Consider the following 21,272-nt stretch of genomic DNA (forward strand, 5'->3'; position numbering starts at 1 on the left):
GAGGGGTGCTGCCCACTGGCTTGTTTTTCATGGCTTGCTCAGACTGCTTTCTTATAGAACCAGGACCACTAGCCCAGAGGTGGCCCTACTTAATCACTAATTAAGAGTCCCCATCAATCACTAATTAAGGAAATGCTCTACAGGTTGGCCCACAGCCAGATCTTATGGAGCCATTTTATCAATCGAGGTTTCCTCTCAGATGACTATATTGTACATCGAGTTGACATAAACTAGCCAGCACAACTGCCCCTGGTCAACTTGACAGACACACACATCACTGTTAAGATACAACCTTTCCTTTCTTGTTCATCCCCAAGATGACATATTAATAAAGACATCACAATATAAACCATTTTACAAACTTAAAAAGTCCCACAGCCTTACAAATTCACACCTAGGCTGTCTCAATCTCCCTCCCTCCCTCCCTCCCTCTCTCTCTCTCTCTCTCTCTCTCTCTCTCTCTCTCTCTCTCTCTCTCTCCTCCCTCTCCTCTTCTCTCAGTTTAAAGTCTCCCAACTGTGGGCTCCTGTAAAATCAAATAAAAGTTAAGTACTTTCCTACTTCAAGAGGGAAGAACCAGGCAGTGGCAATCCAATCCAAACCCCCAACAGTGTAAATAATGGAATGCCCAGTGCCTGGGATCCACTCACGATCTTCTGGGCTCCTCCAAAGGGCTCGGGTCACCTCTCCACCTCTGCCCTCTGTAGCACACACCCCCCCCAGCCTGTCTTCACTCCACTGCTGCTGCTACTCTTGGTGGTCATCCCGTGGTACCCGGGGTCCCTTGCTGCAACTGGGCTGCACTTTCACCAACAGCCTCTCATAGCCTCTTCTCTTAGTGATGCCGAGCCTCAACTTCTCTGCACGACTCCTTCAAGTCCTGCACCTTCAACTGCCACTGAGGCTGCACCTTGACCAGAACCTCTCACAGTGGCAACCCCAAGTGGCTCTCCATGACCTGTTCATGCCTTCAAAACCAGTACCACCTGGGTGACTCTTACACTACCGAGTCTGGCTGCCAGCACAAGGTACAACCTTGGCCACTTCTGGAACATAGCTTCTGTGTGATGACCCTGAGGAAACACGTCCCAGATTTCATCTCAATGCAAACAGCTCTGATAGAGTCTTTAAACTTCACAAGCCAGGCGTCTCTGTCTTCTGCACTGCACTGCTCTCAGCATTCTTAACCCTCCGAGCTCCAAGCAGAATATGTGGCTGAGCTCTCAGTAATCACTTTTCAAGCCCAAAGTTCCAAAGTCCTCACACAATCCTCCCAAAACATGTTCAAGGCTGTCATAGCAATATCCCACCACACTGGTGCCCATCGTCCTAGGGTTTTTTTTTTTTTATCGCCGTGACAAAATGGCCTTGAGCAAAAGCAAGTTGGGGAGGAAAGGGTTAATCTGGCTAACACATCCACAGTGCTGTTCATCGGGGAAGGAAGTCAGGACAGGAACTCAAACAGGGCAGGACTTATTTCATCTTATACATCCAGGTAACATCCCTGAGGGAAGTCAAGGGTAGGAAGTCAAAGCAGAAATATGGAAGCCAGAGCTAAAATGAAAGCTGTGGAGGGGTGCTGTTTATGGGCTTAGTCACTATGGCTTGTTCAGCCTGCTTTATTTTTTTTGTATAACCCCTGACCACCTGCTCAGGAGTAACACCCCTGCCCCCAGTGAGCTGAGCCATCTTACATAAATCATCAATCTAGAAAGTGCTCCCACAGATTTGCCTCATCTGATGGAGGTACTGTCTTAGCTGAGGTTCCTTTTCTCAGATAACTCCAGCTGTGTCAGTTGTCAAACAGACAACAATAACAACAACAACAGTAGCAGCAGCAGCAACAGCAGCAGCAGCCCAACCAACCAGGACAGTGTCCGTGGGCTGCCTGGTTTCACTCACTGCCCTTCTCTCTATTACTTCTCTGCTTCTGTGGCGTCTACCCCTGTCGGCATCGCCTTTACCTCTTACCTGAGTAGTGATGTGGACAGGACAGGCTTCTCACCCTAATGCTGGTCCTTCATCCAGCTGGACTTCCCTAGCAGCCAGAAGGGGCCCGAGGTCATGTCAAGTCACCAGTTGCTTATAACCGTGCCTGGATTTGCCCTGTCCTAGGAACAGGGCTCAGCTAAACACGGTTCTTATGGCTCTGTGCACTTTACCTGCTCCGTTGCCAGCACCAAGCACTCCCCCAGCGTTCCTTTCTCCCGTCTGTCAGGTGCCTCTGGCCTGACCATTCTGCACATTTATTTACGTCTGATGGATTGCTGAGCTCTGAAGCCATGTCCTCTGAACGAGTCTGCAGCTCCCTTCCTGAGTGTGCTCTCTCTAACCGCTCACCCTGCACCCCACCTCTGACACGCTGTTAGATCATATCGAGGCTGCTAGTTTATGGGCCTGTGAGGACAGCCCATCTGCTGGGTCACCAGTACGCTTCCATGTCACACCAAAGCTCACAGGAGTCCCAGAGAGGGTTTATACACTGGCTCTGCCTGCCTCACAAGCGACACTTTCCTCAGATGCAAGAAAGAGGAAGGGTAAGGATTAAGATGAGAACATTAGTCTACACCGCTGACCAAACAGTATACAGCAAACGCCCCATAAATGCTAGGAGTGCTGAGCAAGCATGTAGGGAATGCATATAGACGCAGTGGTGTTTTCTTGCTTGCACACCTGCAGGCTGGTGTCCTCTGCCTCCGTTGTATCCATAGTAATCCCACAGTTTGTTCAGTGTTTTATCTTTGGTCCCCAGCATGTCATGTGGACCAATGGGATGGCCAGCCCCACAAGAGGAGACTAAAAACATAAGTGCCTAGAGGAGAGCCTTAACCATGGGTTCCGACATCAAACAAAGCACTGGGCGGTCTCCAAGGGAACAATCCAGAAGCAGGACTCCTTAGGTGGAACCCAAGAGTAGGATGGAGTTTGGGGGAATGGTTTGAGTAGAAAAGAACCCCGAGACAGAAGTCACCACACACATACACATGGCTGCCAGAGAGTAGAAGCAGGGGGCTATGGAAAAGGATGCTGCAAAGAGAAGCTGGACCCAGGTTGCAGAGTCCTGCCTGGAGGAACCAGTGTGCCAGAGGGTCCCAAGAGGCTGTGAGAGCAGGCGGCCTGACTTGCCAATGGCCCAGAGACACTGGGTAGTGACGGGAAGCTATGGCCCAGGTCAGCCTCGCAGTTAATGACACATTCCAGATTCCAGACACACACTCCAGCATGTCCTGGGATGCTGAGCCCATTTAGCGATTGTCACAGCTCATAGGTAGGTTCGTCAGGATGCCACCTTGCAATTTAAAGCGATGCCACTCTCAGTCTGAAGGGCAGGACACCGGAAACCATGTTAGAGATGGTCAGGCTGCGAACAGAGAGGCACTCAGTTCACTGCTAAACTCCAAGCAGTACTGCTGAGGGAACCTGGGTGTCAGCCTCCATTTGGGAGACGGAGAAGAAGCATTACAGAGCAGACAGGGTCTCTCTCCTTCTGGATTCAGCATTAAGGCCCATGAGCAAGCTGGCTGGCTGCCTGGGAATTACGAGAGGGAGGACTTGCATGGCTTGCATGGGACGCGTGAGTTCTTACCCCTGTGGACAGACCTTACTGGTCCTCCTACCGGCTCATGCCATCACCCCTGTTTGGCTTTCACCTTCTTCCCTCTGATGCTCAGGGTTTTATTTTAAGCCAATTCCTTCTGGCATTTTTAGCTTATGACTAATGCTCGCAGATGACAGTAGCTTTTCTTCTTAAAAGATATTTCAGACTCTTTAAAACCCCAAAGTCATTCCATGGTCTTTTCTTGGAGGGTTTCATATAAGTCCTTTCCCCCAGGGTGGGTGTGGCACAGGGAAGAGAGAGGCCCTTGTGTGGAAGAGCAACGGTAGGCTAGAATGCTGAGGGGCACAAAGATGGATGGGTAGAGGTAGGTAAGCCAGGTAAACGGAGGTTGTGAGGTTTTGGTGGGTTGGTACTTAAGCAGGACTTAGTATTGCTCTTAGATCTTATGCGCATTTGCTACTTATTTTACTATGATGCTATTTTCAAATGCTAAAGATTGCCACAAGCAGGGATAATTTGAAAATTGAAACACTAGTGTTGATGGAAGAGTAAATTGCGTCTGCAGTTGCACTGTTTCTTGAATGAGTTGAGCTCTGTTGATTAACATAGAAGCAATTGCAGAGACGAAGGAGAGATCACTGCATTTGCAGTCTTCTTCCAGTCTGACTGGTCCTCAGGAGCATCCCTTACCTATGGGAGGCAGGAGGTGGGAGGGGCTCTCTCCCACTTGGTAGACCCTGGGTTGATTATCTAGGGGTTAGCCCCACTTGCAATGCTCCCGGGAAGGCCTCCCTGGAGCTCCACACTAGGTTTTTTTCAGTTTTTTTTTCTTGCGAAACCTTAAGTCTCAGGATGAGCTGAGACATCTATGAATGCAGGAGACTTCTTATGCTTGAACAGATAACGTTAGTTCAGTGGCATCCTGCAAAATGTGGTGAGCCTGTACAAAGAGCAACTTCAAGATGGCTGGGCTCTGCAAGTGGGCTGGGGGCGGGGCATGCAGTCTAGAATGTCCCTGAACGGCTGTAGCAGTTCTAGCTGAAGCTATCTACTGGCTACAGGTAAAGGGGACAATCTGAGGGGTTCCAGGATTGCTTCCTATTGAGAAGAGATGCCAACAAGCTCAGGGAAATCCTAAAGGCCTTGACTCCGGCAAAGAAGACAGCCACCGAGAGATGTGCCTGAGCTACTTAGATTTAGGCAAGTCTCAAAGCAAACTCATGGCTAGATGGTTATGCTCCCAGAAGACAGAATGGAAATCACTTTGACCATGGCTCAGTGAAACAACAGCTAAATATAAAAAGTGGCAAACTAAAGGAAACACAGCTCTGTTCACCATTTTACCCTAAGGATAGGGAGCAGTTAAGCCACACAGGGGTTTGCACGTTAGCCACCTATGCTAAAAGGACCCAGGCTCAGTGTGCATTCCTGGCGTTTGGAAGCCTGGACTGTCCTAACTGCAAGCTTCTCTTGTCAATAGATCAGACATAGTTCCTGCTCACTCCTGAGTGAAGAAGGATTTGATAACAACCTCTGCAGCTTAGAATTACTCAAAGAAGCTGACTAGGATCTGTGCGCATACTCTCGTCTTGTTCCACAAAGCCAGTCACCCCTCTGACCACACTCCTTCCTCTGTGCAAAAGGGTGACCCCACCCCCCCAATGACCCTTGGGATGCAGTGTTCTTATCCCCTGGGCTCTGGGCCTGTGTAAGACATGTGCCTCACGGTCAACCTTTTCTATCTAGTGTCAGTTGATTCCCCACCCCCACCCCCTGCTCATCAATGAGCAAAGAGACAGCTTGGTGATGGTGCTGTTCTTATATCAGTCAGGGGCAGAGTAGATGGCAGTCCTTTGTTCATCCTAGCTTGATGCCTTGGTTGGTGGCCAAAGATGTTTTATGCCTAGGACTCATAAAAATCAAATCAAGTCAAATACATGTGGTACAGCGTGGGCAGAGGAAGAAAGATAGAGATCTGTGGACCACCATGCCACCCACACACCTGCCTTTTAGTGATTGCACAGGTGGCCCACACAGCACAGAAGGAGGATGCCACTGGCCAGCTAGCTGTGTGCCCAGCCTACAGCCCAATGAGCAAGTGGGGGTCAGATTGGAGAGGAAAGGAAGTGCTGTAGCTTGGGCAATGTGAAGAGACGGAACTAGAGAGGGTATTGTGAGTGGCCAGCCCTGCCACCTGGTGCCATGGGGTGGGGTACCGGCTCAGTCTGCCACTGAGGGCCATGTCTGGGTCCAAGGCAACATAGTTCAGGGGTCAGTGCTGATGTCTGAGGCTCATATTACCTCTAGAGACCATGGGGACGTCCCTGGTCAGGGCAGCTGCTGGGGACCACATAGATGTCCAGGGACTGTGCAGAACTGGCCCTGCCCCTCTCTCTATTCAGAGCTCTGGACAGCCTGTGAAGGCATGGGTCAGCTGGCCCAGACCCTTGCAGGCTGCAGTGCTTGGGAGAGTAGGCCTCGTGCCTTGGCTGGGTAGCACAGTGGAGTTGGCTTTGGAGGCGAGGGTGTGGGTGAGGCTGACACGGGGCATGAGAGCAAGAGAGCTGACCCTGCCTCCTGCTGATGTCAGCACTGGGCCTAGCCAGGACCAGATCCAGGGCTCTGAGTTGTCCCACCTCAAAAACCTATATCATCTGTAAACAGTGAAGGGGCCAGTCCTGCTGATCCAAGCCTGTAGGATCTGCATGACACGGGGCAACAACAGGATGACGGGGGAGGACTCCTGATAAGGATCCAATGTTGATGGTGTCACAGAGGCCAGGGAGCTCAAAGCAGACCAATGACTCATTGCAAGTGAAGAAGTGTGGACAGAGGGATATTCTGTGGGAAACACTGGCATTCTGCAGCTTCCATAGTGAGATGGTTTCTATGCTTTTTGTTTGTTGGTTCTATGTGTGCGTTTTTTTTTTCATTTGGAGGGGGAGGTTGCAAGAGCAGATATGAGGGAATGGGGAGATGGGCTGAACTAGGGTATATGAAACTCACAACGAGTCAATAAAATGTGTGTGTGTGTGTGTGTGTGTGTGTGAGAGAGAGAGAGAGAGAGAGAGAGAGAGAGAGAGAGAGAGAGAGAGAGAGAGAGAGAGAGAGAGAAGCTATGCTCCCTGAGAACCAGTGTTCAGACCATGCATGGATCATCTGCCTCTTACAGAGAAAGTCCCTCTATGTCACAGGTTCCAGGGTTCTGACTGAGGTCATCAGGCTTGTGTGACAAGCACTTTGACCCGCTGGGTCACCTCATCAGCGTCATAAGTCATGAAGACAAACAAAGGGCAGCACAGCGTGAGCATCTCTGATCCCAAAGTCCAAAATATGAAACTTTTTTGGTGTTTTATTTTCTTGAGACTTAAAAAAAAATTATTTTATGTATGTGAGAATCTTGCCTGTACACGTGTGTATGCACCATGTGTGTGCAGTGCCCCTGAGGCCAGTAGAAGACACTGGATCCCTTAGAACTAGAATTCCAGAAGGGTTGCCAGCGGCCATGAGGGTGCTGGGAGTTGAGTTCAGGGCAGAGCAGCCAGTGGTCTTGAGTGTTGAGTCTTATCTCTAGCTCCCAAACCGGAAACTTTTAGGAAAATCTTCTGCCATGAACTTTTGTCTAATGCATGGGATGGCTTAAAACAACTCCCAGAACTTTCCTCAGGCTGCGAACGTCAGGTGTGTCTGAAGCATAGATGTGTTATTTTGTTTAGATTTGAGTTTATCCTCAAGGCATTTCATTATGCAAATATAAAGGCATAAGCAAATGTATGCAAATGAGCAAAACTCTTGGCAGGGGGAGGGAACTATGTTAGACTGAAACACTCTTTGTTCCAAACATTTAGGGTATGAAATTCTTAACCTCTACAAAATTATAGCTCAGCAAACAATTCAGATTTAATAAAACTGCAAAGAAAAATAAGAAAGCAGTTTATTTTAAAACTTAGGAAGACAATTGTCTCTAGGTGGGGCGTGATGAGAGAGTGACAGATGGGCCCTGCTCGATCTCAGTGATGAATGGGTTGCCTGCACGTTCTTGCCTACTTAGTCATTAGTTTAAATGCTAGAGATATGATATATATGTGTATATATGTATACCACACAAATACACATTAATATATATATATATTTGTGTATGCACACACACATATATACCTGTGTGTAATATATATGCAAATCAGAAAGTACACACACACACACACACACACACACACACACATACACACACTTACTTTGGAGGCCTGGACCTCCAATCCATGACCAGCTTTCTACTGTAATCACATGGGGCTCTGCCTTAGGGCAATCTGATGTCATGACTGACTGTGGGCATTTCCTGCAGTGGAGGGGAGGGGAGGGGAGCGTTTCCTGGAGGGTGGCTCTGCTGGCCTTGGCCTTGATGCTGTGTTTTATAGTAACATAAGCCAGAGGTTGTTCCTTTCCTTGTATGTGACTGGTCTCTCTACTGTAAGCCTCATGGGAACTTGCCCACACATCTCATGATAAGCCTGCATGTTGTCCTTAATGGCTCTTCTACCTAGAGATGTAACTCACATCAAGGTGTTTTTCAGCCTATAGGTTTCTCTTGGGGCTTGAGATGTCCACAAGCTTACCTTTCTCTCTCCTGAGGCATGCCCACTTTGACAAGCTCTGGGCAGATAGTTGCTCCCATAGAGCATGCCCATTTACGAAGCTGGTGGTTTGTTCATAAACACTGAGACACATAGTACCGTACTCAGGCTGGGACATGGTCTCCATCTTCAGGGTGGACCATGACCCAGTGCTTCAGGCAAACACCATATTAGTAAACAAACCAGAAAAGGAAACCAGGATGGTGGCTTAAAAAAAAAACCCACAAACTCCAAACAGGAAACCCACTCATGCCTACCATGGTTCTGCCTCAGCCAGACTGCTTCCCAATTTTGGTCCTTTGCATATAGCCTGTTTTCCTAGCATTTCTCATGAAAGTCTGCCATCCCATAAGCAAGATCCTTTAGCCCTGGGTTTCCTGAAATGTGTGGGCATGCACGTGCATACACATGCGTACACACAACAACTCCATTTCTGCTTTGATTGCCTGTGTTCACTCTAGACACCAAGAAAGGCCAGATACGTTGATGTCAACACCACCAAAAAAATTGCTTTTATCCTAAAATCACTTTCTACTTTGAGGGTGTTTTTGCTTTTTTGCTTGTTTCATTCTCCTTTTTCTCCTTTGCCATACTGAAAAAAAGACAAGTTCATGATGTCTCATCAGGAAATTGCTGCATGAAAATCCATCAGGAACGTCATCTCATGAAGACGAAAAGAGTGTTGAAGCTCACTTATTCTTGGTAAGAATTCTTGTTGACTCTTCTCCATCGCAGCCATCAAGGGGGATGTGGGACTGGGCCTTGGCAAGCCTGCCTGTGACATGGCTGTTGGGGACGATGGCCTCTTCATTGTTCCCAGCCAGCCACCTCCTCAACAGCCACCTCCTCTGCAGAGTGACAGAGTGACTGCCTTTGTTCCTTGCCACTCACCATGACTCAGGGAATTGGCTCCTTTTCCTGCCCTCTAGAGAGCTCTGAGTAGTGGTTATGCTCCTGGCTCTGGAGCCATCACCCTAGTTCACAGCACAGTCACACCCCTGGCTGTCTGTGGTATTGTGGGTCAATACTTGACCTCTCTGTACTGTTTGTTTTCTCATCTGCGCACAGGGGTAATGACCTTCATGGCATTACTTACTGTAAGGGTCAGTAAGGGCAGCAAGGGACCCTTCCAAGTACTTTACGGACATCGAGACATACGGCTTGGTATGCAGCAAGCAGTGCTCAGTGTGTGCTTGCTCTTAATGGCCACTCTTAATGGAATTTCTCAGACTGAAGCCCTGAAGGAAATCCTCCCTCACTTTCTGCAAACACTGACGATTCTACAGACACACCCTAAAGTAGGGAAATGCAAATTAAAGAAAAAGTAACCAAAAGAATTCTCAAGTTGCAACTCAAATCCCTGGCACCAGGAACACACCATAGTGAAGTGATGGCCAGCCTGGGCTCTACATAGTGGCGCCTCTGCCTCTGTTTCAGCCTCTGCCTCTGCTCTCACTGCCTGGGTCCTGGGGCTTTTCTCAGCTCTGGAGATATGATCTCCAGAAGAAACAGTGGAATGCTTGTTTCTGCTCTCAAAACCCTTTGTCCATCCCACTTGCAAAGGAAGACCTCAGGAAGGCCAGGCAATGGAAGCTAGACTTCCCGTCCCAGGGCTCAGGCCTAGTGGGGCCTTGCTGTGGGTGTCGAGGTGTGAGCCTCTGCAGTTGGACACTTAGTGAGCACACACAAGGGTCTGGCATGACAGAGTAAGAGTTGAAGTCTTTCCTGGTCCTTCCATTATTTCTCAGGGTAGTCCCGAAGGGCTCCAAAAAGTCAAGTCAGAAAAATGACTACGTTCCCCTTGCACATATAGCAACTGGGTCATCAGATAATCATGAGAACCGAAAGCAGAAGAGACTAAAACCCTGTTTACCCAAACAGCTCTGGGCCCTGGTCTACCTTGCCAGCCAGAAAGCAGGTCACGCTGGGTTGTTTTTGGTCAGGGCCCATCACTGGTACAGTGTTTTCCACTCAAAGCAACTTAGAAACTCCCCCTCCCCCCCCCCCACACCAAAGAGGCACCTCATCTCCCCTCTCTTCTCAGCTGTCCTTAGATGATCCCCAATAAGACATGATGAAGCGAGCATAGGCCACTTCTGCACCCGTCACCGTCATCCTGACTGACACAAAGAGCAAGGTGTGGGTGCACATTGACATCCTTCAAGACCAGAAGGAACCTCTCCTAACAGCTGCCCCAGGAAGAGACACCCCACCTGGCCATGCCACTCTGGCATCAGGAAACAGTGAGACCCATGATGCCATGGGAAGCTACCCACCCAGAAATGTCAAAGTGCCTTTCAAACCTAAAACACTGGAACAGCACAAGAACCCAAGGGATAGTTCTGCAGGTACACAGAGCTATGTGCAAAATGATGGGCTGGGCTATTGACTTCCAAGGAGCTAATAGGCTAAGGCGATGTAGAAGAAGCCCTGAGCCCTCAGCAGAGCAGGGATTAGCATCGCAAGACAGACAGAGATGCCTCTGGAGCAAGATCATGCTGCCCCCTGGCCTGCCATGGCTATGAAGAGGGGACGATAGTTTGCTAGCGTCATGCTGGCCCAGGGCTTCCATTGGCAAGCTGCTACCTGCTTGGGGGGCCTAACCTTTGCATGCAAGGCTTAGTAGTGGGGTGCTTGGTTCTGCCAGGCTGAAAGGATGTTTATTCATCACTCACATGTGTCACTCCTAGTGGAGCCGACATTTTAGGCCAAGTCCTGTGGTAATCAGTAACGGTAAGGCAAGAAATGAGAACGCTGGCATAGGCTTGAGTTTTCCTCAAGGGCGGGCCCTCTGCTAGCCTGGTGTAGATCTGCAAGTGATCTCATGTTGAGCTGTTGTTAACAGGGAGCCAGCAAGGCTTGTGCACAGGAGAAAGGAAGAAGGCAGGAGACAAAAGACTGATAAAGGGAGAGAGAAGGAACAGGGGACCTGCAGCTGGCCCTCTCCTCCCTATCTGGGCAGTCCCTCCTCACTCCCCAAGGCCCCTACAACACGGGTCGGACCATATCTCCCATTTTAATTCCCAGAAACATTACTGCTGCAAAGCACTCAGCTTAGGGTGATTGGTGTCACGACCTCCTTGCGATTTCAGACATGTCTCCAAGTGAGCTCCAAACCATATCTTGTACCTGCCTCCCCTTCCTTAATCGGCTCTCACTTGCCCAGGGACATCTGCTGTTCTCTGAACTCTGCTAATGGCACTAAGACACACTCATGGCAGTCCCATCCCTGCTTCTGCCCTGGCCCCGATGAGCTCATGGTGGCATGCCTGTTTCATGGAGACACGTGCCTTCTTCTGCCTGTCGTCTGTCCCAAGACCTTGGGCTTGGCCTGGCTTGGTTCTGCAGAGCTTAGACACTCCTTAACTCTCCATGCACCATCTTCTCACACGAGCTTCCCCGTACCTGCACCTCCTCTGAATGCTTCTCCACGAAAATATGAAAATGTGCACGGGCCAAGGCCACTGGAACAGAAACTCACCGGTAAATGCCCAAGGAGAGGAGTGATGCTGTCAGAAACATAGATGATGCTGCCGTCTGTTGTCACGGCGATGATGAAGCCATCTAATGCCTGGGAATGCAACAATTGAAAGCTTCTTAGAGATGCTTTTAAGACAGAGCATGACACTAAAGCAAAAGATCCATTTTTTAAAATGACACTGGCTTTGTTTTGTAATCCTCAGACCGTGTCTATAAATAACCTCCCCGTACTATCCTGCCTTACACACAGGATGGTTTTGCACACAATTTGTTTGGCTCATGCAAAGTGCTAGCAAAAGCATTGCGGGCTCAGTCAAAAAGTTGACCTATTGGTATCATAAAATGAAATGCAGTGGCGGAGATTGCTTAAGTAGGTTTAATGGCAGGCACGCTACTGAGATGAACCAGAAACATCATCACTCCCACGCGAAGACATCGGCAGCACGCGACAGTCCCCAGCCCCTGCCCCCAAGACCACTGGGAACACAGGAATGAATGTTTACTGTGATATATATATAGAAAGAGATCTCTTACAAATAGAAACATGTGCCTGTAGGCCAAAGCAGACCTCTGTGAGAAGCAGAGGAGCCACTGGATGTGTGAAGGCTCGAGAGAATGTGTGCTGTTGACATGAGCCCGCCATGCCAGGACCCTAGTGCCTCAGGCCTGTGGGAAAATACAAAAGACCACCCTTCTGATCCAAGGGCAGATGTAGACAGTGTGTGCAGAAAATGTCCGCGGTGGCCACGGTCCCCACCCTCAAGGGATGTTTAAGACCTGAAGACTGCTCCTCCACAGAGACTGCTCCTGCCAAGTTGAGCTAAAGCTGCCTGCCTCCCCACTCAACTGTGTAACAAACACCCTGAGCTTCCGGGGCACTGCGGTGTCTCCATTGGACTTCATTGTCATCCATCCCCAGTCAGGTCCATCCCGGAGCTGGGCTGGACATGGCACACCTCCATCTGTGGCCATCACCGCAGAAGCAGCTATAGCAGAAACCATCTATATTAGGGTCCTGGGGGTGGGTAGGTGGCAACCCTAGCACTTGGGAGGCCGAGGCAGCAAGAGAGTGAAACTTGTTTCCAATCCTTACCTGCTTCAATAGGAACGTCCACTGTATTCCACCAGGCTGGGTAGGAGTGGGGGCTTTGGAACTAACTCATCGGGCACAAGTGTTTCCAGACGTCTAAAAATTGCAAAGCGTATATGCTGTCTGCTAGGCACCTGCTTTGGCTATGAGTGGATAAGTGTGGACCAGGCTCTTTTACAGGGTAGAGCCACTTGAGTTCTTAGATGTATTGAGATGGTCTGTGAATGTTTATAATGCTTTCATGTGACACAACCCAAAGATGACTCCTAAAACTCAGACCATGTAGTAATTCGGCAAAGAAGGTGTCACACCGGCAACTGGCTACCCAGGGAACCCAGCGGGACAGAGTGAATGAAAGCAAGGGCATCCTCGCTAGGAAATACATCTTTGAGGGGATGACACATAGGCTCAGGTGGATGCCCACGGGAAGCTTGCCACTGCTCTTACACCGGCCATGTCTTTGAACTGTCTTTTCCAAGTCTGGGAACTTTCTGCTTCTTTGGGGTGGGGTGGGGGGGGGGACAGGAGTGTTTAGAAGGATTTGGAAACATTCTGCATGCCTTCAGTTCAGTCGTCCCCGGGAGCTGCTGAGCATCTATTTCCATATAAGGGTATTCGTTCTGTGAAGTGGGAAGGGCGTCCTAAGCGTGGGACAGCAAAGCCCAGGACAGAGCACCCACTGTGTGTGTGGCTCATGTTTCCCCCACAGCTTTCAGGACTCTTTCTTTGTTCTGTACTCGGGGTTTTCAGGATGATATGCCATGGGGATTTTCTTTTCTGGTCTTTTTGTTTGTTTGTTTGATGCTCTGTGTGTTTCTTCTATCAGTACTGGGTACGTCTTTCCTTAGTTTTGACAAGTCTTCTTCTATGATTTTGTCAAAGGTTTGGTCTCTCACTGACTTCTCCCTTCTCTTTGCCTATAACTCAGAGGTTTGGTTTTCCTCGGTGTCCCACATTCCTCACGCATTCCCTTCCCATGTTTTAACTTTTTTTCTGTTCATGTTCTCTGCTTGTGAGCTCTGGCTCCTCCATCTCCAGGTTCTGAGTTCATCTTCTCTTTGCTCCAGTCTACTTGTAAGGCGTCCCCATGGGCTTCTCCCTGGGTTGCTGAGGTTTTCCATTCTATGTCCATCTCAGCTTTAGCCCTTTTCAGTGTTTCTCTTCATTGAGTTCCGTTTTCAAACCCTGGGCCATCTTCATCATTCCACTCAGCCTTGTGTCCGTCTTTTCTTGAGCATCACTCAGGTTAGAAAACTCTAAGTTAGCCCAAGGGGCATGTCCCATGAAAGTCTTCACTAACCAGGAAACTGGGACAGAGGGGAGGACATCCTATTGGGACTCTAGATGAGAGAAGCATAGGAGAATGGGAAAGTAGAAGGATCCAGAGGATCCTAGAAACCTACAAGAAGAAAATTATGATAGGCAGATTTGGGCCCAGGGGTCCCGCTCAAACTATGGCACCAGCCAAGGACAATACAGGCCGTAAACTTCAAACCCCTACCCAGATCTAGCCAATGAACAGGACATTCTCCACAGTTGAGTGGAGAGTGGGTTCTGACTTTCACACGTGGTCTGGTGCCTCATATTTGACCATGTCCCCTGAATGGGGAGGCCTGGTGGCACTCAGAGGAAGGATAGCAGGCTACCAAGAAGAGACTTGATACCCTATGAACATATAAAAGGGGAAGAAGTCCCCTTCAGTGACAGTCATAGGGGAGGGGAGTGAGGGGAAAATGGGAGGGAGGGAGGAATGGGAGAATACAAGGGAGGGGATAACTATTGAGATGTAATATAAATAAATTAATAAAATTAAATATAAAAAAGAAAACTCCAAGTTTATTTAACTGTTTCTTTGAGCCTTTAAACGGCTTGGCTCCTCTGATGACGTTTAAGAGTGGTCCTTTATGCTCCATGTCCTCTGGGCTCATCCAGGTGACTCTGGTTGGGAGACATTCTTCTATAGGACCGGTGGATGTAAGGCGGTGCATGCTGACCGGATCTTTCATATTCGTTGCATTTTTTTTTTGGATGAGTCTTTTGTTGACTACATATCTGACGTGGACATAGTAGGTTGTGCTGGGCCTTGAGGTTGGATAAGGTGCCAGTGGGGTGAAGTTAGGAGGATGCGGGGGCTGGGCTGGTACGCAGGATGTGAGTCATGTGACCACCTCTTCAGGCCCTCATTGGCTTTCTTGGTATTAGCCATTCTGAGTAAGGTGAGAGAGAATCTTAAAGAAGTGTCAATTTGCATTTCCCTGATGGCTAAAGATGTTGAAGACCTTAATAAATATTTATTGGCCAATTAGGTTTCTTCTTCTGAAAAATTTCTCATTAGGTCATTTTATTGATGGGTTATTTTGGTCTTTGGTCTCTCTAGTTCCTTCTATATTCTAGATATTAACATCCTGCCTGAGGAATAGCTGGTGTGAGACAGTCCCTGTCCTGTAGGCTCTTTGTTTTCTTTGCTGATAGATTTTTTTGGTTATGCAGAAGCCTTTAAATGCTATGTCATCTCCTTTATCTATTCTTGAGGTTGTTGTCCATGCCAGTGGGATGCTTTCAGTTCTTGCTTCTGCCTCTGTCTTAACCTTTCCTCTAGCAGTTTCGGCATTTCAGGTCTTACAGGAAGCTCTTTGGTTCACTCTGAGCACATCTCTTAAAGGAACGACATCCTTTCATGTTGCATCAGTGGATCAGCCTTGGGATGTCTGGCAACGTCTGTGGGTATTTGGGGTTCTTGCTACTGGAGTTTGATGGTAGCATCTAGTGAGTGGAGGCAGGAGATGCTGTAAGATATCCCACAATGCACAGGGCATCGAGGATCAGGTGCACAATGCCAGTGAGACCGAGGCACTCTTGGTTAGATTTGTGAGCTATGGTGGACAAGAGCAAAGCCTACTAACTTTAAACCTCTCCTCTTGGTTATTCTTGTAAGTTATTTTTCTTTTTAAACTTTGAATTTATTTTTGTCACAGCAACCTCAGCTCAGTAGTTTCTTTTGGAGTGGACCTAGGGCGACACATGTGAGAGGCAAGTTCCCTGCCACTGAGTGCAGCCCCAGCCCTAAGTTAGATTTATTATAACTGATATATAAAAACATAAAATTGTCCCTACCCATGGGGTATTTGATATATGTCTAGATAGTGTAATATTTAAGTCAGGTTAGAGGTGTCTCTCTAAAACCTTTCCTATCTCTCTGTGTTGAAGGCATTAAGAATTCTTTCATCCACTGTCTGTAACCCACATTACTGTACTTATAGTCACCCTACAGGGCTACAGCACCCCAGAATTTCTTGTCTCTAGCTGAGTGTAAGTTAGAACCGGTTCTCACCTCATCCCAACACCTCCTTTCTCCAGCCTGTGGTACCCCCATTCTCCTCCAGGCTCTTTGCAGCCCCCCTGCAGGTGAGGGTTTTGGAGGGAGCCTTCCTGATGATATCAGCTGGGCTGTTCTAGCAATAGATGGGAATGCTGGAAAAGCAGACCGAACAAGCTGTTTTTCTTTCTTTCCATGTATTTATTTGTTTTTATGTAGCGAGGCCATGCCTCTCTTGAGCCTGTCAAGCATGTGGGCATTACAAAACCGAAGACACTCACAGGTGTGAGATGACTGTAACCAGCTGGCATTATCCACAAACCGTAGGAGGCCCACACTGAGTCTCTGTGTTATGGCTGTACTATGTGAGGCAATAGAACCACGCCGTGGCCCTATCCATGGGAGGGGATTTCCGCAGGCCCCAGGGGCTTACCCCAGATGCATATTACAGAGACACAAACTCTGTTACCTATAGACTCCTAATTTTGATGGGACTCTTTTTTTTTTTCACCTTCTTTGGGATAGTGCATGGGTTAAGAGAAAAGATTCCTGAAGCCTTCCTGAAAAGCAAGCAGGGAGACCCTGAATCCCCCATATCCCCGGCCAGCAAGAGCTTTTTCTCCTTTAGGGGCTGGGTAGGGGGCTTGGCAGGTTAAAGCACATGCTTTTGCAGAACACCCAGATGGTGGCTCGCAACTGTCTAACTGTTCTAAGGTATCCAATGTCCTACTCTGACTTCCATGGGCACCCGTCACCCATGTGATGCCCAGACACACATGCAGACAAAACACTTACATACATAAAAATAAAAGATATAGCTAAAAAAAAAGAAAGAAAAAAAGAAAGAAAAATAGAAAGAGGCAGAGACATTTCTCTCTTTCTGAGTCATTTCTCCAAGTGCTTGGGCCAGTCTTTCTCAGCTTACACGTTACCAGACCAGAGATGCTGGTCTGTAGCTGGGCTATTTTTCTTCTTCTGTACTTAATGATAGTGCAAGTCCTGACATCTGGCTTTGTGCCCCTTTGCCAGATGGTGGGAAGAAGGAAGGACTCAAGCCTGGAATCACTAGAGACTCCGGAGGGCACAGATGGCCCCAGGCCGGCCGTGTCCTCATTGAATTAGAAGGATGCCTTTGGCCACAAAGATGGGAGTTTGGAAGGGCATGCTCTCTGAAACAGGAGGATGTGCTGCGGGAACGGGACAGACACCATGGACACTCATGGGTCATCTGAGGGGGCACACGGGAAGGCTTGGACCATGGGGCAGAAATCAGGAGGCGATGCTGACTCCGCCCCAGGCCTGCGTGTAAGGAAGGGCAACAGGTTGGAAGGCAAGCTCAGTACAGTCAGAGCCCAGCACTAGGTGGTACAAACCCAGCTGCCTGCCACAGAGCAGGGCTGGACAGAGGGTGATTCCAGACCCGAGCCAGACCCTTAGTCTTCCACTCCCTCTGCTTTGAGGACTCTGCCCTGGAGAGCAGCTGCATAAGGGTACTAATTTAAGATTATCTACATTAATCTAAACTCTTTTTCTAGAAATGCTAGTCCTGATTGCTAATCCTTTCTTCCAGACATAAATTTATCACAAAATTTAAAACTCTATAGATGCCTTGTCCTGTGAAATCCTTTGATGCTTTGGAACCCACTGGATAGAACAAAAAAGGTTGTGCTGAGAAGCTCTTACAAAGTGGCTGATTCCAGAGGGTGATGTGTTTTTAACTCCTTTCCCACAGGAATTAGAAGATAAATCAATGCTTGTAAAGCAGCATAATGATGCATCAAATTAACATTATATTTCACAAGCTGCTTTAAATTTAACATACTTAAAATACATTGCTTCTGCAGAAAGTTCTGTATTTTCTTTAAATATAGTTCCCATGCAGAGTTAAGTAGCTTTCATTTGCTGCAAATGTTCATTAATGCATTTATGTTTCATAATATTTAGACGTCTTTATTCTGGCATTTTCTTATTCCAGTACTTTCTGTTTTCTGCACAGTTAATCTATGGAAATTGAAGTTTACATCAGTCTTATATAGGCACACAGATGAGCTATCAGAAGACGTATCCTAGGAAGCCTCCCTGGGATGACCTTCCCTTTGTTGGGCTTTCCTGTCAGGTTCTCTGCACTCAAGTGGCATCTGAGTCTGTCAGTCCCTGTGGCCTTAGGCATGCCCCTGCAGTAAACTCCCCAAGCCAGGACTCAGGGGCACTGCCAGCCCTTTGTACAGACATGGTCCGTCATGGGGACTTTTGCCCATATGTAGAAACTTTGAGGACATTGATAGAGTTTATTAGCTCATTGGCAGCACTCTGCCCCCAACTCTGTCCGGCAGGGAAAGGAGCATCGCCATCTTAGCACAAGAGGGGCATGGCCTGCATGGGAGGCATAGGTCCCGTGGCTAACACTCACCCCACGTGATGAGTGCAGGCTTTAAAAAGCTCTAAAAGACCTGTTTCCAACTGTGTACCTGCTAAGGAGAAAGTGAGGGCGTTTGCATTCTAAAGAGGGGCTCTGTCCCCCTCCACTCACTCCTGGTTCCTGCTCTGTGCCCTTCGCTGGGAGTCCACAGTCTCTGAGGCAACAGAGAGCACACAGCCACATCTAGTTTGGGAGTTCTTGTTTGGTATCCCAACCCAGCAGCCGAAGCAGAAGCAATAGCAGGCAGAGCCACAGGCCAATGTCTGCTCCAAGACCTATTTCCAGGGCCACGAACAGATGCTGTCTTTGGGCACAGAGCTAAAAGGAATAAGCAGCTAGATTTTAATTTCTAACTTACCAACTGTTTCATCTATTAAGTACATGCGTGCGAATATATGTGAATGTTTGCATATGTGAATATATATGCATGTTCAAGGGAATGTGTGTAAGTGTACGTGCATGTGAGTACATATATGTGAGCACATATGCCTGTGTGAGTACATGTGCATGTATGTGAATTCATATGCAGATATGTATGTGTACATGAGCACACATTTGTGTGCTAAGTGTATGTGCATGTGTGTGAATGCATGTGTGTGAGTGCATGTGTGTGAGTGCATGTGTGCGAGTGTGTGAGTGCATGTGTGTGAGTGCATGTGTGTGAGTGCATGTGTGTAAGTGCATGTGTGTAAGTGCATGTGTGTGAGTGCATGTGTGTGAGTGCATGTGTGTGAGTGCATGTGTGTGAGTGCATGTGTGTGAATGCATGTGTGTAAGTGCATGTGTGTGAATGCATGTGTGAGTCCATGTGTGTGAGTACATATGTGTAAGTGCATACATGTGAGTGCATGCATGTGAGTGCATGCATGTGAATACATGTGTGTGAGTGCGTGTGTGTGAGTGCATGTGTGTGAGTGCATGTGTGTGAGTGCATGTGTAGGCCATGGAGCAGCCTCGGACATCATTCTTAGGCGCCATTCACTTTGATTTGTGTTTGAGACAGCGTTTCTCCTTTATCCCGAGGATCACCGTGTAGACCAGGCTGGCGGGCTGGGCAGCCAGTTCCATGGTTCTCCCTGTCTCTCCCTCTCAAGTGCTGGACTTGCAAATGTGTGTCACCACACGTGGATCCTTAAATGTGTCGGTCCTGGGGACCAAAATCAAGTCCTCATGGCACGAGGTAGGCCCTTTACCGGCCGAGCTGCTTCCTCCTCTTGGATTTCGTTTCTCTATTGTTGTTGTGGTTGTTACTGTTTTCAGACAAGGCTGTGTGTATCTCAGGCCGGCCTTAAACTTCCTGTGCAACAAAGTACGGCTTCCAGCCTCTGAGTCTTCTAGAGAACTGGGGTTACAGGCGTGGGCCAGGACGCCTGGCTTCACGTGGTGCTGCTGATCGGAACCCAGGATTCCGGGTACACTGTGCAGGTGCCCCACCAGCTCGCTCCCCGCCACGTCCCCAGCCTTACTGGGCTCCGGGTACACTGTGCAGGTGCCCCACCAGCTCGCTCCCCGCCACGTCCCCAGCCTTACTGGGCTCCGGGTACACTGTGCTTGTGCCCCACCAGCTCACTCCCCGCCACGTCCCCAGCCTTACTGAGCTCCGGGTACACTGTGCTTGTGCCCCACCAGCTCGCTCCCCGCCACGTCCCCAGCCTTACTGGGCTCCGTGTACCTGTGCAGGTGCCCCACCAGCTCACTCCCCGCCACGTCCCCAGCCTTACTGAGCTAACTTGAAAAGTGCACTTTACCTCCAGCATCAGCTGAGTGAACTCTTCATTACTGAGGAATGAAGGCTTCCAGTCTTGCTGGATGTCACAGATTTCTGTTTGTGCTGAGACTTCTGAAAAAGGGGGAAGAAAAAAATCAACACTCTACATAAGCCTCCACATTCAAGGGGCCTTGGATCTGAAACTAATAAATGAGGCACATGTCTCATCTATCTTATTTTGTGTAAATCTTTAATTAAAGAAAGCAATGGACATATGTTGCTCTTGACTTCCAAACTCTAGGACTGTGGATATGATGGGGTGAAAAACACTGCTGATGTTGTCACAGCCTTTAATGAGACTACAGAGAAGAGAGTACCCCATTGTGAGCACAGGTACAGTACAGAGTGCCTGCCACTAATGGTGACCTCTGTGACCTTGCCTCTAGTGGGAAAGCTGGGGAAGCTAGAATTAGGTAGCAGCACGCATAAAGGAAGGAAGAAAGACTAACACGGTGGTATCTCCTCAAATTACTTGTTTGTGGTCAAAGTGAAGAAAAAAACACTTCAGAAATCTGGGATCATCATTCTCAACAACAACAACCACCACCACAACAACAACCAAACAAAACAAACAACAACAAAGTAAAAAAAAAAAATCCAGAAACACCTTAGGCTTAGAGTAAATTGGCCCACTGTTTCCTGGGACAGGGCTCATTTCTCACTCTTGCCATCATTACTAAGGACACTCAAGACTGTTGTGCCTCCATGTGGTGCAGGTCTCACACGTGCTAGGGAGGTGCTGGAATATTCCTATAGCCTCAGCCCACAGAGTTGCTTTCAAGAGCTGAATTTAATTTTCTTAAAGCCTTTTGTTGTTGTCGTTATTTATCTATAGTTTATCTGTGCTCTGTCAGGGTCATGAGCTGATAATATTGTTCAAATGTGAACATTCTAATAATCACTGGTCTATGCAGACCTCTTTAAATAGCTTCTTTTTGTTTTATTATTAAATTACCTCAATAGTACAACAGACACTATAAACATGATAGTATATCTATATATTTTCCAT

At 48.2% G+C, this 21,272-nt stretch overlaps 1 protein-coding gene across 8 annotated transcripts in view; it reads right to left on the reverse strand.

Moving 5' to 3' along the window:
* The window catches only part of NPAS2 (neuronal PAS domain protein 2), a 178,118-nt gene that overhangs the window by 47,840 nt on the left and 109,006 nt on the right, over window positions 1-21,272 (reverse strand). For 4 of the 8 annotated variants that reach the window (XM_084752944.1, XM_084752937.1, XM_084752939.1 and 1 more), the window contains exons 4-5: window positions 20,244-20,335; window positions 11,672-11,761 (exon numbers count right to left, since the gene is read on the reverse strand). In XM_084752944.1, coding sequence (XP_084609070.1) covers window positions 11,672-11,761; window positions 20,244-20,335 — 182 coding nt within the window. The remainder of the gene's footprint in view (window positions 1-11,671; window positions 11,762-20,243; window positions 20,336-21,272) is intronic. The other 4 variants (XM_084752940.1, XM_084752941.1, XM_084752943.1 and 1 more) reach the window with 1 other exon arrangement.

This window comes from Acomys minous (genome assembly GCF_964271855.1).
Source record: "Acomys minous genome assembly, chromosome: 13".
Classification (NCBI taxonomy): Eukaryota; Metazoa; Chordata; class Mammalia; order Rodentia; family Muridae; genus Acomys; species Acomys minous.